At 45.8% G+C, this 16,358-nt stretch overlaps 1 protein-coding gene across 2 annotated transcripts in view; it reads right to left on the bottom strand.

Moving 5' to 3' along the window:
• Positions 1-16,358, bottom strand: part of LOC144107648 (uncharacterized) — a 361,279-nt gene that overhangs the window by 45,940 nt on the left and 298,981 nt on the right. For both annotated transcript variants that reach the window (XM_077640746.1, XM_077640748.1), the window contains one exon: positions 10,208-10,288. In XM_077640746.1, coding sequence (XP_077496872.1) covers positions 10,208-10,288 — 81 coding nt within the window. The remainder of the gene's footprint in view (positions 1-10,207; positions 10,289-16,358) is intronic.

Genomic DNA, 16,358 nt, shown 5'->3' with positions numbered 1-16,358 from the left:
CTCCATCGTTATGTACGTTCACGCAAGCATCCAGGCCTGCGAAACAACAACAGCAGTTTACTGTCCTTGCAAGCCTGCTCTGAACAAAACGTCAAGGTTTCGCCTCTCAGAACCTCCTTCTGTGCGGAGATGCTTGCGGTTCAAGAGGCACTTTGCTCTGTGGCCGCCGTTCCCATGCTACCCACGGCCCGCATTGTCATTCGCACCGACGCCCTTCACGTCACACGCCTACTACGACGAGTCAGTCGCACCCCAGAAATCTGCCAAGACATCCATCGCCTAGCGGCACGCATCCCGCAACAAATCCGTATTGAGCGGGTCCCGCGTGACCTCCTGAGCGCACAAAGCCGCGCAGATTCTGCGAGCCGCCTTTCGACCCCAACCTCGTCTTTGCCTCGAGTCCTCACTCTGGATGACACCACCCTTCTTTTAAAAAGAAAGGAACACCTCCGGTGCCGCACACGTGCTCTAATCCCTCTCTGTGCGGTAACCCTCCACCCTGGTCTTGCCCATGCAGAGGAGGTTGCGCTTCGGAGGATACGGGTCGGGGTTGCCCTAACTCCAGCTGTGACACGCAAGTGGCTGCGTTTCACAGATTTATATCCCCGCCCCGGGTGTCCAGTCTGCAAGAACAGAGACTGTGAGGCGGATATCCACCACCTGTTGTGGGACTGCCCGGCGCTGAAGCACACGATAATTCGGCACCTGGCGACAGTGGGTCTCTCAACGGACAATCCGGTTTCCTACGTTGTCTGGATACAGGGTCCATATCATCGTTCACTTCTTGATTTCATCAGAACAGCCCACCTTTTTCATTTATTTAAGCATCTTACTCATCTGTCATTTCATACTTTTTATGCCCCGAGGCAATAAACATCGCTTAAAAAAAAACTGACAGAGGTAGGGTAAATTATCAATTATAACTCAGAAATATAAACGAGGTGACCACCTGTTCTGATAACTCAATTCCGAGAGCCAAACTGCGGGTTGTTTCAGGTTTTCATTAAACAATCCGTATCTAATGAAATAAGGCACTAGGCATCAAGCTCGCACGCTTCTAAACATAAAAAAATAAAATCATAGCAAACATGTCACGGTGAGACGCCTGTCCTCTTATGAAAACACAAATAAGTAAAAGAAGGTGTGTCGTTGTTGAACAGAAAAGAACACGGAGGTTCTTAAAAATTTAATCCCGAATGTGAGCAAGTTCTAGGGTTATGCAAACGCGATGTATATTCTATAGGACGTCACTCTGAAGCTTGTCCAAGGAAAAGACCATTAGGTGCAAATGTAGCAGCAGGCGGAAATCACAACTGTAAAAAAAAAAAAGCCTTTCTGGAGTCTGCCTCGACTGAACAGGCTTACGATATGAAAACTGTCGCTCGACGAAAGTTGGAGCAACAAGGTTTATTCGAGAATTTAATTACGCCCACGAGTGCTCGATCACGAAACTGCGACACGGCCATATCGTATAAGGAAGACAAGACGCAAGAAGTATTCAGCGAGACAAAAGGATAGAAAATACAGCACACACGTAAGCGCGTTAAGCAAATACACGTGCCAACGTCAATTTGCTACACATCAGCTCAGACATTGAGTAAACACACCATACATTAAAGCACGAGCTCTAGGCTGCGCAGGCCGTCACAATCTCATTAAACTCGGCCGGATGTAGAGCCGTGACGGGAGGTAAACACACCCGATTGCGAACATTTCCGAAGGAAGCGCACACCGAAAACTGCCCCGCGCCTTTCTGCAGTAATTTTTTGACACGCAGAAAACAATGGGGCACTCGAGTTATCATTACACAGAGTAATGATGTAGACACAAGGGGCATATTCGCAACGTAGATTACTACAAAACGCATTACTGCGACGCCGCTCCAGTACTGGACGTATCAACAAACAGGAGGAACTGCGGGTCCTCTTTTTTGTCCAATTAAGAATATCGTAATTTCGTCCAACATTCACATTCCTGACCCTTATTTGAATAGAACGGAGATTGCGTGTCTTATACTACGACGAATAAAAATATCTACTGTTGAACACATATTATTATCAGATTACAATGCCAGCGTATCGCTCTAATCTCAATTGAAGACCTGTTTGCGAATATGGTGTTTCCTTAATTATTTGAAGGCGTGTAGTCCACCGCAATTTATATCCATATCAGTTTTTATAATTTCGAAAACACGCTTACCCTCGGCGCTGTGCCCAACAAATTTTGTCTCTTTCGACGAGTTACATGTACTGGAGACGTTGCTTTGCCTGTAAGCATCTCAAAAGCGCATGTATTTTTGCACGATGTAGCGAAAATTTGTTGGGCCACAGAGCCGAGGATAACCGCGTTCTCTAAATTCTAAACAACTGACATGGATATTACTTACAGTGGGCTGCACGCCTCTCAACAATTAAGGAGCGTAACAGTAATAGATAGAAAGTTAACTATTTAATATTAGTTAAGCAGCCTACTAGTTAGCAGGCGTATTCTGTGTATGTATATATATAGAGAAAAACGTTATTCGAAGGAAGAAGGAAGGAAGGAAGGAAGGAAGGAAAGAAGGAAGGAAGGAAGGAAGGAAGGAAGGAAGGAAGGAAGGAAGGAAGGAAGGAAGGAAGGAAGGAGGGAAGGAAGGAAGGAAGGAAGGAAGGAAGGAAGGAAGGAAGGAAGGAAGGAAGGAAGGAAGGAAGGAAGGAAGGAAGGAAGGAAGGAAGGAAGGAAGGAAGGAAGGAAGGAAGGAAGGAAGGAAGGAAGGAAGGAAGGAAGGAAGGAAGGAAGGAAGGAAGGTTGCGTCGGCGTGGTTTTTCGTTTGACGAATTCTTTCTACTTCGCAGAAGACAGTAAAGACGAAGGCAATCCCTTGCGAAACACTACATGCACAATATATGACGCCGTCAGTAAATATTAAAAAAAGGAAGAGCCAGCCGAATTCTTGCTCGAAAATATTTGCACCCGCACAAACTCAGCCATACCGCGCGCGAAAATAAAAATAAAAACAAAGAAAAACACTTCGACCCAACGAATCGCAAACCTTTACGGCCAGAGCAGAATCATCGGGGCAAGATCGCAACTTCCAAGCCGTTTCCTTTCTTCTTGCTCGTGTATTTTGATTTGGTCGGAAATATATGCTAGGAATACTAAGGAGAAAAGGCAACGCTAGACGCCTAGCTCAACCGGAAAGGCGATACGCGTGTTTTCGCATTCTCGCGCGTGGGCACCTGCGTCTCGTGTAATATTGCGGCCGCGGCGCCATCTGTCAGGAAGTCAGGAACCTCCTTCCCCGAAACCCTTCCCCCCTCTTTCCCTGTCCCCTCCGGCGGCCAAAACCCGCAGATCTGAACTAGAGAAGCGTAAGGATAACCGGAAAACATCTGAAACGCAGAGAATCGCTAGAGAAAAAAAAAGAAATATGGAAAATAAAAAATCAAGAAGCAGGTATGATTATATTTCAATCGCATACATACATACATAAAGTGCTAAACCCCAACCACATAAATACATATGTAAAGGGCTAAAGCCCAATGAAAAAAAAAAGGAATGGATCAGCCAGAATAGTGGGAAATAAGGTGCCGTCCAAAACCAAAAAGGAACAAAAAAAAAGATGATCCGAAACTTGACGATCCTGGTGGCGACTTCGGCAAAGCGCGTGTTTGTGTTTGTGTGCGTGCGTTTTCATCCTCTGTAACATATGTGCGCACTTTGGTGCGGTTACCCCTCGCCTTTCGGTTCAAGTGTTCTGCCTCCAAACGTTTATCTTTTCGAATGCCGCACCGTCGAGTTTGGATCAGGTAAAGCACCCAGCATGAAAAAAAAAAGAAATGCGAGATATTTGAGAAGAGCGGGAGGACAAGGGAGGCTCTACGTATTTTAATAAAGCGAATAGACAACCTGAGGGGTAAGGAAACAGCGTCTGTGCGTGGGAGGGAGGGGGGGGGAGGGTAAAGGGAAGGAGAGAAAAAGGCAGGTCCCATTTTTCTGCTACACGAGAGCCATTCATATTGGCTGCGGCTTCGCAACGGCTTGCTTTTATTCCGCTCCCCATTCCCGCTCTCTTGTTCATGATTTTCGTCGTGCGTAGAGCGATTGGCGAACTTTATGTTTTGTTTACTTGTTTATTTTAGCAGGCGCGCAGGAGAACGGCCTTTTCGTTCCTGGGCCCAATCCTTCTTCTCGAACGTTTCGCATCGAACAACACGAACATAACCGCTCCCCTTTTCTCGACGAGAGAGCGCATGCAATAAATAGCTTTAGGTTTATTTTACTTTTTTCTTTCTCGTGGGGGTGCGCCCAGGTCAGAGCTTCGAGAAAGTGAGAAATTGCCTTTTTCACCTCAGGAACAGTCAAGCAAGCGCAAAATTAGCATCACAACGGGTGGCGACGGCGGGAGATGGGGCAGGGACAAGTATTTTAAAAATATATATACACCCATAAAAAAGCGGATGCTAAAAGTAGCCTATCAGAATCAGTGCGCGAAGAAATAACAAAAAAAAGTTCTGGAGCAGTGGATACGTTTACGTATAAAATGAACCACGTACCCCCATCAATGCTCTAAAGTAATTAATCTAACTTGTAGGGGCAACACAAATGCACCACGGAGATTGAGAGAGAGGGTATTTGGAAGATGAGGCAGACGCGGACGCTGAACTTTCAACAGTGTTGTGCGCAAAACAGCTTGCCTTTCTAAGCATGGTGATATATCATGTGCCTCGTCGCCGCCTGTGCATGCATTTTAACAACCACTTCTAGTCACCGTCTGGAAGCTCAGTGACCGGGTGTCTCATCTTCCCTGCATCCCTCGCGTCTCTTGTGCAGTGTAGTCTGTCACTGAAAGCATCTCGTTAACAGGGATTCGTAAGAGTCAGCAGCCGTACTAACAATGACCACTGTAGAAAAAAAAATTGCTTTATATTCATGTTGATTCTATGCAGGCGGGGTTTCTCTAAAGATGGCGCAAAAAACTTGCTGCGCAGCCTCAAGTGCCCAGAGTTTCAACAACGGCTGAATTCTTCTGTGAGAATGGGTGTGACCCCTTAAAGACACCGCACGCCAGGCGCAGATTAAACGGAGTCCTAAAATCGCCAGTGACTAACGTTTAATTATTACCAATGTTAATCAGTTTTTATTTTGATTCTACTCATTAAGTACCTGCTTTGACATTTAGGCATCACAATATGGGGATTTCGCTGGAAAAACAGAAGATTATACGAGGTATTTATGCCCTCCAAGCGCGGTAAAACGCATCAACGGATGTAATTTGTGCAACAACGGGCGGAAATAGATGCAACGCACACGCTACCTGTTCAGAAAAAGAACACCAGAAATGATCGCCTTCAAAAGCAAGTTCGTTAAGTTTAAAAGGGTGATCCTTTCTTCAGGATACATAGAATGGTGGCTGCACGTATTTATCGCGACTGATGCCAGCTTGAGAACAATATATATACAACAGAGAAAATTTAATCACAGATTTCTTCTGCAAGTTTTTAGGTCAGGCAACTAGAGAGTGCGTTCAGCCTCTGTCATACCACGTTTTCTATCGTAGTTTCCAAGGACGAATCTGGCAGCCCTGTTCTGTCTTCTTTTTTAAGTTTGTTGATTAACCCTAAGGAGGAAGGGCCCCAGCATGCGCATGCCTTCTCGAGTACTCATCGTATGTGCGTGAAATACAAACCTTGTTTCAAGCCATTATAAAGGCAACTGAAATTTCGCCTCAGAACGCCTAAAACCGAATCCGTTTATTAGCGCGCAAGCACTAATCCCATGGCTACCAACCCCAAGCAAAATCGTCCGTTGCCTGTTTTCTCGTCTGCTTGCTGCTGGCCCAGCGCGAGCGCTCTGTCGTTGTTGATGTTGTTGTTGTTGCCTCAAAAACGATGGCACATACCCACGGTGGAGGATTGACCAAGGCTTAGTGCAGATCCAAACAGAAAAAAAACCTCATCCAGGTTTATCTCAAGCGGCTCATAAATATAGAGGAAAGGTACTCAAGTAACACTTGTTGCTGGGCTAGTTGGTGTATAGCTCTATGTACAAACGTTAGCGCAAAATAAGACACATTCACAGGAAAGGTGGACAAGACACCTTTCTTGTGAATGTGCCTTATTTTGCGCTAACGTTTGTACATGAAATATAGAGGAATCTGAGAGAAAAAGAAAACTACAAATTTTGAGAGATCTTGAGGAATTCGGAATGAAAACCGAGGAAACAATGCGGTTTGGATTGAATAACTAAATTTTAAAGAATTAATCAGAAAGAAAACAATTTTGAGAGGAAAGTAAAGGGCATCGAGAAGTTAACACAAAAATCTCCCGGTTTCAATGATATACTTGTGAAGAAACTGACACATCTGCCAAGTGGCGTTCCCTTTGACGGTTGCACCGAAGGAGAGGAGGACGGGAAGAGTAAACGGCAGTCCTAATTGAGCGAGAGGATTTTCCAAAACCTGCATTCTCTGCCGTGCAATCCGCCGGCTGTAGAGGATGAAATGATCTATCGTCTCAACGTCCCCGCATGACGCACATAGCTTCGACGGCGTGAACCCAGAACGGCATAAATATAGATTAAGGCGAGGATTCCTGCAGCGCAACAGCCTCATGGAAACCTCACATTGTCTAGATGCGCAAGAACGTATGTTCCATGGGAATTCTGAACCGCGGCACTGACCGCTCATAGTCGTCTTTTAAGTGGCACTAATCAGGTGATCATGAAACGAGCAAAATAATTTCTTGCGTGTCCGCAACTGGCCTAGCGCGAGCGCTCCATTCCGCGGCACTGCCTGGACTTTCAGACTGCATGCGTATCTATACCAGAGGAAGGACTGGTAAACACGCGAAGAGAACTAAAGAAAATAATAATAATAATAATAATAATAATAATAATAATAATAATATAATAATAATAATAATAATAATAATAATAATAATAATAATAATAATAATAATAATAATAATAATAATAATAATAATATTATTAATAATAATAATAATAATAATAATAATAATTGGTTTTTGGGGAAAGGAAATGGCGCAGTATCTGTCTCATATATCGTTGGACACCCGAACCGCGCCGTAAGGGTAGGGATAAAGGAGGGAGTGAAAGAAGAAAGGAAGAAAGGGGTGCCGTAATGGAGGGCTCCGGAATAATTTCGACCACCTGGGGATCTTTAACGTGCACTGACATCGCACAGCACACGGGCGCCTTAGCGTTTTTCCTCCATAAAAACGCAGCCGCCGGTACAGACTTAAATCCACAGTCATATGGACTACAGGACACCCTACGGATATTGGAAACGAAAGCGCTCACGGCGCTGTCCGCGCGCTATTACCCCGGGTTCCTCGACATTCGCAGGAACGTAATTATTCAGAACCGTTATTAAGCTATAGGACTTTCCTCCAACATAGCAGATTAACGAGGAAAGTATACGCTGGGGTGAAGTGGCTAACTTATACCATATGGTATGGCCATGCCAGAAAAATTCAGCTATCAAAAGAATCAATAACCCAACCACTGAGGTCTGAGAGGCGGCGTTGTCCATGTCACATTCGCAAGACCAGCTTCCGCTGGTGACCCGGGCAAGAGCGGCGGCAAAAGCCAGTGGGCTCCTAGAATGAGAGCCCACCCGACTATCCTATGTACTAAACGTTTTACGCGATAGCGTATGCAGCTTGTTCAGTCGAAAAGTCGTCGGCGCAGTAGTAGTCGGCACCACGTGTCGGAAATAATCGGGGGCTGCGTAAAAAATGTGTATCATAGTAATTTGTGGTTCTAGTGATTGATTATTGATCGGTGTGTGATAGGATAAGACGAGTTAATGAATATTTGTAATTAATTGGTTAGTTAAATAATTAAATAAATGAAAATGAAAATTCTGGAAAAAGGGGGGTTCAAAGGTGTCAAAATGATGAAAATAAAAAATCCAATGCAAGATGATAGTAATTAATAAAAATTAGAGTGTGTAATTGATCAATTATTTATCGACATAATTGAAAAATAAAAATTTGTTCAAAGGTGTTGCCAACAGCCAAGGCGTTGCGCAGAACGGGCGATGGCGTTCCGTGGACTCCCTGGCAGCGCTGCAACACACTGTCTAGTTCAACTCTTAAAAGCGAAGCTTAAGCGTCCTCCAATTTTCTTTCTCTCTCTCTCTGCCCAATCATTGTCGTCTTCTACGTTGCACAAATCCGTGCTTTCGCACTGATTCGAATGTAGTAAACATTCTCTAAATTTTTTTTCGTTAAGCGATTCATTGCCTAGTCATCGCAAGTCCAAGTCAGCACTGTTCGCGTGCTCTGTGGACATCTGACTTAAGCAGCTCCTCCTGCAGGAGGAAGCTGGTGGAGCTGCAACAAAATGGCCGCCGTAGCTCAGCGTCCGCACTCTGCAACCCATCTCTCCACAACAGCGACCCCCGGGCAGCCGGCCGCCCCACTCGGACCAGCTCGCTCGACCACCAAAGACGACGACGCGAATGAACGAAAAGTTCTCCCAGAGGCGCGATTTATGATGCGAGAAGCGCTAGGGGGCGGCCTCAAAAAAAAAAAAGAAAAATCTCTGCCGCGTAGACGTCGACAAATCTAGGCGACACTTCTTCGAGCGCATTCCGCAAGCTCCGCAAACCCCGCGGTTTTTATCTGCATCTTGTTTTTTTTTTCTTTCTTTTCTGCTTGACAAGGATTCCCCCTGAGAGAGAAAAAAAAACTGCTTCTACAGCGCTATGCATGTTTTAGTCCATTTCCACTCCTTTCCATTCAATCATTCAAGTCCTCCTCGCTCTTACTTATTTACTCTTTTTTTTTTACCGCAACACTCCAACCCTTCCTCCCATTTTAGTAGAAACTGCGATAAGTCCGCGCATCTATAAATCTGGAAAAATAACAAAAAATTCCCTCGCACTTTCATTTCTTTTTATTTTATTTGTTTCTTTTTTTAAACCCACCCTTCTTTATTTCGTGCCGACCAAGCAGACTCACGAAAGTCCGAGTTCATGAATCTCAAGGAGCATTCGCCTTATTTCTACATCTGTATTCTCAACCAACACCGTCGCTTTAGCTATCTTGCGAAAATTCCCGTCTGAACTTTACTTCCACTTTCACTTTTCCTTCTCTCGTCCAACTTTCACGTCCCTCCTCCCCCTTCCATGAACGCCTTTTTTGTTTATGACTCTACAGTACAACTTTAGTCCCAACGGAACATATACTATAGCTACGCTCTTGCATCCTGCGGACTTGGCGCTGTCGGAAGCCACGCGTCTTTCTACCCTCTCCTTCTCTTTCCAACCTCATCTCTCTCCACATTTTTTTTTCCTAGCCGCTCTTTTGAGATTCAAAGCATGGACGGTATATAGGGCGCATTTAGAGGAGCAGGAGGAAAATCGCAGGGCGTGAGTGGAGTGCGGCTCGGACAGGAGCAGGAGGACGCCGCGCAGCTGATTCCGATAGAGGGGGCGTGCGTAGCAACTACGAACTGCTTCCGGACGGTTGTGACGTCATCGCAGCGTCCTTTTTGCAGTCGACGGTGCAAAGGGTGCACGCCCGGCTAAAGCCGGGAAAGCGTTTTTGTATCCGTGACGTTCACGTAAGTCGGTTCGAGCCAATTTTCACACACATAAACACAAAAAACAAAGACCACGCCCCAAACACATAGCTACTCAGTTTTTTTCTGTATGGAAATATGCTCACCCTTTAATAGATGCCATACTTGCCTGAAACTTTCTGCGTGTTTTGGGCAAAAAAAAACTTAAAACGAGTGAACGGTTTACAAGCTTGTGAACCTTCATTAAACACCAAGAGAGAATGTAAAGGTATGGCTACCTCATAAAGCAGTAAAACATCTTTGTTTGTTTGGTTTAACATCAGCGTCTTTTACGTGATGACAAAATTCCATTTACCGTGATCTGGTACTCACAGTGACAACAGGAGTTTTTTTCTTATCTATTTTTTTCGTACTCACTAAGTTGTGATCAAGGTATCTTTGTTCAGCGCTGAATAGGCCGTTGACGACCTCTGGAAACCATTCTCATCACGTTCATGGTTTCCGATCCTTCAGGACGGGCTTCACCAGGTGAGGCTTATACCTCATTTCGTTTAAATCCACGCTTAGTAGGATGAGAGCACGAAATCAATCACCTCCCCGCTGTTTCGCTAACTAAGCATCGTTAACTATCAGTCGGGACAGAAAGTGGCGGCGATGGCGCGTTCAGTCACTCGCTCACCTTGCAGAAGGTTGTACTCCGATTGGCTCAGCGTCGCGGGCCGTTTCAGGGCGGCCTGAGTGGCGTCCTCCTCGCTGCATTCTGGGAAAAAGAGAGAGAGAGAGAGTTAAGAGCGTAAGCTCGTTGCGAACATACGCTGTAAACACTCGAGTAAACAAATTACTGGTCCACACGCAAACTAGAGGAGCGATAAGGCTAGAAAAGGAAAAAAACAACACAAATGATAAACAGAATAAAGAAAAGCCTGCAACCACTACTGCCGTGGCAGCGCTTACCAAACATAAAAAAAAAGGAAGGTCACATTACTAAGGCTGATAGTCAAAAGCTAGGCCCGTTAACTAGGTTAAAAGTGCTGGTTCTCCTTTCGCTGAGAACTTTGGGGCTTCGTTGCTTAAGTTTGTTCACTGCACCCTCAACGCTAAAAACCGTGCTGAGAACCCCCTTCTTGAGCAAGTAGTGGGAAAAGAAAGATGAAAAACCGCTGACTAAAGTGATGATGACGATGGTGATTTTTTATGGCACAAGGGCATTTGCGGCCAAAGAGCGCCATGACACAAGGTATTTTTCGTTTGCTCAAGGTGGGGTCAAAGACCCATCTTCCAAGCATTTCACCCTAAATAAGCCGAGCACCAGGCCAGGGGAAAGCTTGTACCCATTGTATCCCCGGTGGGTACCCGGCGGCACTGGGGATCGAACCCCGCACCTCCCGCATACGAGGCGGATGCTCAGACCACAAGCTAGGCCACTGCTGCGGTACGCTGACTAAAGTGAGTGAGAACCTGTACCCCAAATACAAGACCGGAAACCCGCCGCGGTGGCTCAGTGGTTAGGGCGCTCGGCTACTGATCCGGAGTTCCCGGGTTCGAACCCGACGGCGGCGGCTGCGTTTTTATGGAGGAAAAACGCTTAGGCGCCCGTGTGCTGTGCGATGTCAGTGCACGTTAAAGGTCCCCAGGTGGTCGAAATTATTCCGGAGCCCTCCACTAGGCACCTCTCTCTTCCTTTCTTCTTTCACTCCCTCCGTTGTCCCTTCCCTTACGGCGCGGTTCAGGTGTCCAACGATATATGAGACATCTACTGCGCCATTTCCTTCCTCCCAAAACCTATTATTATTATTATTATTATTATTATTATTATTATTATTATTATTATTATTATTATTATTATTATTATTATTATTATTATTATTATTATTATACAAGCAGTAACCGAACAAAATCCAGGTTTACAATATTACAGCACGCAGCACAATTAAGCAAACATTCTCACGACCATTTGCATGAAAAGTTATCCCAGCTCCACGAATAGTCACTATAAAACACGCCAGACCTCTTAAAAGTTTATTCACAACGTCTTGAGATGTGCACACGGCGAACCGGTCAAAACCACGGTATGTGCACAGTTAAAATGTTTCACAACGAGACCACAATGTGGGTACATTGTGCGACGTATGACACGCTGCGGGTTTCCTCCATCGGCCCAATATCGCAACAGGATGGTCCCATCCTGGTCCTTTGTAGGGCCGGCCATTGCCAATACGGTTCCAATGTTGGGCCGATAGCCTGTGCTGCTTGAGCGAAATAGTAGCGAAAGCGAAATAGTAGCGAAGTAATTTACAATTACTTCGCTACTATTTCGACTTGATTTTTTTCTCTATCTGCTCCTCAAATGTAGGATAAACAACCACACATCACGCCTGTTTAAGTCATCTGCCACTTCTGAGTTCTCTTTCTTCTGATCTGAAAATACGGACTCCAGCTTAAAAAAAAAAGCCAGGCAGGCGTTCAACAACAAATATAAATACGAAATAATATTCAGCACCAACTCTAGCAACGAAGACGTCTTCTACGAATGATACTCAAGGCCGCAGTTATCAGTGGCTTCCAATTAGTGCCATCTTTGCATCTGTTTACAGAATGATAAAAGCGGCCCTCAGCGGGGGGGGGGGGGGGGGGGGGGGTTCAAGGCTAAAGCGCACAGCGCCCATCTCAGTATTTAATTTTGCTCACACTAGAACCAGTGTATACATTAAATGTGGCGCGGAGGTAGAAATCCCAGGAGGTAGAAATTTACCCGAAGCCCTCCTCTATCACAACCGACATGCAGTTTTAAATGTTCACTACGTTAAAGCATAAATGAGACAGCATAGCATAATGAACCATACCATACCATACCATACCATACCATACCATACCATACCATACCATACCATACCATACCATGCATACCATATAACAAGATAACAAACGTAGCATAAATTTAGAGCATTTAGAAATATTTGTCTCACAACGACCAGCTTTCAGTTTGTGAACTGGAAAAAAAAAAGCAGCCCGGCCGCGGTGGCTCAGTGGTTAGGGCGCTCGACTACTGATCCGGAGTTCCCGGGTTCGAACCCGACCGCGGCGGCTGCGTTTTTATGGAGGAAAAACGCTAAGGCGCCAGTGTGCTGTGCGATGTCAGTGCACGTTAAGATCCCCAGGTGGTCGAAATTATTCCGGAGCCCTCCACTACGGCAATTATCCTTCCTTTCTTCTTTCACTCCCTCCTTTATCCCTTCCCTTACGGCGCGGTTCAGGTGTCCAATGATATATGAGACAGATACTGCTCCATTTCCTTTCCCCAAAAAACCAATTATTAATTATAAAAAAAGCAATTTCGCAGGGCGCTTAACATATGCTAGGCGAGAAAGCGAGGAGCGAATGATACACCAAATAAGTCAAACCGCGCACCATGCAGCTGCGTCAAATATAGCGCAGCTACCCAAAACGCTGTTACCCAACACGTACAATACCACAGACGTGCTCAGCATAAAGAACAAACAGCTTCTGAGAAAAGACAATTTTACAAAGCATGGCAAGAGGTCCTCAATAGCCTCGTTATGCTAACGGCTGTACGTCACGGAGCCCACTAGAATCTCCTCACTCAAGCCTGAATTGTGAAGCCTCCCCAGTGCGAGCGATAGTATACGGTAACTATTTTTCTACTATCTCTTTTTTCTACCGCCGCCGTTTTACAGAACCGCCACTTTCAACCATTTTTGTTTTACGTACAAAGTGCAGAATGGTTCACTGTATAAAGCGCGCCGACACGTGTCAGATAAGAGTATAGTTATTTTCCTCGACAGACTATCCGTCATGTATATACCGGCACCCTCTCGCAATTGTTTTCGCGAGCGCCAACCCATAATCCATGACAGCTATGCCAAATCGGTCCAACCGTATAGTCTCCGGCATAAGGCTGCTTTACTCGTGGCGATGTGCTTCGAGTTCCTAAAGTTCCGGCGAGATACACTCCCTAATACGAAGTTACATGCTGCACATCCCCGTCTTCACAATGTGCAATGCAGAATGCTTCGGGTTTGGAATAGCGGGTGGCACGTGTCAGAATAAAGGCTATTCACCTAGATAGACGATCAGTCAAACCAGTCGGCTGTCAGTTTTTCTTCTTTGCTTTTTATCCTTTTATTTTTTTACGGCGTACCTCTCCGCTAATTTAGAGAAGCTGCACGAGAAAATATCTTCTTCGGTAACAGCCTTTATTGGTCCAATCGTTCACTGAAAGGTTCGCCTGTATACATACGCGCGTTTTATGGAGAGTCTCGAGGGAGAATGCTTCCCTTTTCCACGTTTGAAAGCGAAGACCGTATAGCGCTGTACAGGGCGCGCTCAACAGCCGTGCAGCAAGTGACCACTTGTTGCGCGAAAGGGGTTTGTTAACCTGGACGCACGATCGGCCATAGCGAAACAGCCGTCCGGCTGGTCTTCGCAACGCGTTACGCTAATTCAGTGAACCTGCTGCGTGGAACCATCGGCTTCAATAACGACAATCACGCGCCACGCCGGAGCCGAGACATGACGGGTGCACTGCAACTTTTGCTTCCTCTTTCCTTCTCTATTTCTTCCCTTCTTTCTTCCTTCCTTTTTTCCTTCTTTCTTTCCTTCTTTCTTCCTTTCTTTCTTTCTTCGCAGGTAGAGTCCTCACGCGTGCCCCGAAAATGAAATCAGCCTCTTGGTCAAAAAAAAAAAAAAACACGCTAAGGCGCCCGTGTGCTGTGCGATGTCAGTGCACGTTAAAGATCCCCAGGTGGTCGAAATTATTCCGGAGCTTTCCACTACGGCACCTCTTCTTCCTTTCTTCTTTCACTCCCTCCTTTATCCCTTCCCTTACGGCGGGGTTCAGGTGTCCAACGATATATGAGACAGATACTGCGCCATTTCCTTTCCCCCAAAAAACCAATTATTTATTTATCTTAGTCAAACCCGCCGCGGTGGCTCAGTGGTTAGGACGCTCGGCTACTGATCCGGAGTTCCCGGGTTCGAACACGACCGCGGCGGCTGCGTTTTTATGGAGGAAAAACGCTAAGGCGCCCGTGTGCTGTGGGATGTCAGTGCACGTTAAAGATCCCCAGGTGGTCGAAATTATTCCGGAGCCCTCCACTACGGCACCACTTCTTCCTTTCTTCTTTCACTCCCTCCTTTATCCCTTCCCTTACGGCGCGGTTCAGGTGTCCAACGATATATGAGACAGATACTGCGCCATTTCCTTTCCCCCAAAACCCGTTATTATTATTATTATTATTATTATTATTATTATTATTATTATTATTATTATTATTATTATTATTATTATTATTATTACTCTTGGTCAAGGCCCGCCGCGGTGGCTCAGTGGTTAGGGCGCTCGACTACTGATCCGGAGTTCCCGGGTTCGAACCCGACCGCGGCGGCTGCGTTTTTATGGAGGAAAAACGCTCAGGCGCCCGTGTGCTGTGCGATGTCAGTGCACGTTAAAGATCCCCAGGTGGTCGAAATTATACCGGAGACCTCCACTACGGCACCTCTCTCTTCCTTTCTTCTTTCACTCCGTCCTTTATCCCTCCCCTTACGGCGCGGTTCAGGTGTCCGCCGATATATGAGACAGATACTGCACCATTTCCTTTCCCCGAAAACCAATTATTATTATTATTACTCTTGGTCAACCTTGCTGCGTGCCCCCATTACTGCGCCAGCTTGATATTAAAAGCGTGTTGTACGGAGACATGACGTCAGGTAGTTCGAAATGACGTCTGCATCACGTGACCATAATCAGTGACGTCGCCGCTGGTCACGTGACTGGTGGGCCACATAACATGTGGGTGACGTGACTGACCCGTCGCGCTAGTCATGACTCGTCTTGATTCACCGGTCATATGACCGACTGTGACATCGCTTAGTAAGGTCACGTGATGATGACGTCATGTAAACCACTGAAGAGACCCTGAGGACAATTCCATAAAACTACGGTTTTGAGTAAAATTTTACCTCTGGCTCTGTATGGCTATGCTGACGTTTGATAGGCATCGAAAGATGCATTCGTCCGCGAGAAAAGTGGATTTTATATCTTCTCGCCAGTCGATCCGAACTTGTGACGTCATTATCGAAAAAGACGGGTTGCCACCGTTTGAAAATCGGTGTCGACGCAGGCATTTCACTTGCGAAATCGGCCGGTGGTGGCGACACCTGTGCATTGTTTTTTTTTCGGAATTTTCTAGCTTATAAAAGCTCGGTTTCGGAGGAAGTGGTCTTCCATTTGTCCTCGGTGTTCCTTACGCAATTGCAACCTAGGTCCATTACCCCTATGAGACCACTTTCACAGCTGACGATGAAACCCTTGTCAGATTAACAGAATGCGCCTTCAATTTTTCGAAATACTTTCTGAAATCCATTTTTAATGCGCCGAGCTACAGACTTCGCAGTAGTCTGTAGCCATGAAGACTTTTCCTTCGTTCCTGAATTCGCGCAAGGTTCCGGAAACGGCGCCATGTAATGCCGAGTTTCGTGAAGTATTATTACATCCAGTGACTCGGTTAATTGTTCGACACAGGTCAGTATACACACCGCCGCTTAGCGCCCAGGCCGTATTCACTACACGCGTGCACTCCGCCATCTTTGTGAAAAATTTAAAAAACGAAGTAAACGACGCGGGCCTAATTGGATTCGGTGTTGTTCTATTGGTCCCGACGTAACCGTTTCTGGCACTGAAGGTAAGAATAAATGAGAAGCCGAGCTCGCATGCGAAAGACGGCGCATGCGTTCTACATACCAAGCGTCGTCAACAAATAAATATTTGCTGACAAGAAGGCCGAGCGCACGTAACAAAAAATAAATGCGTA

Source organism: Amblyomma americanum, chromosome 10, assembly GCF_052857255.1.
Source record: "Amblyomma americanum isolate KBUSLIRL-KWMA chromosome 10, ASM5285725v1, whole genome shotgun sequence".
NCBI lineage: Eukaryota > Metazoa > Arthropoda > Arachnida > Ixodida > Ixodidae > Amblyomma > Amblyomma americanum.
This window is presented reverse-complemented; position numbering and strand designations above follow the sequence as displayed.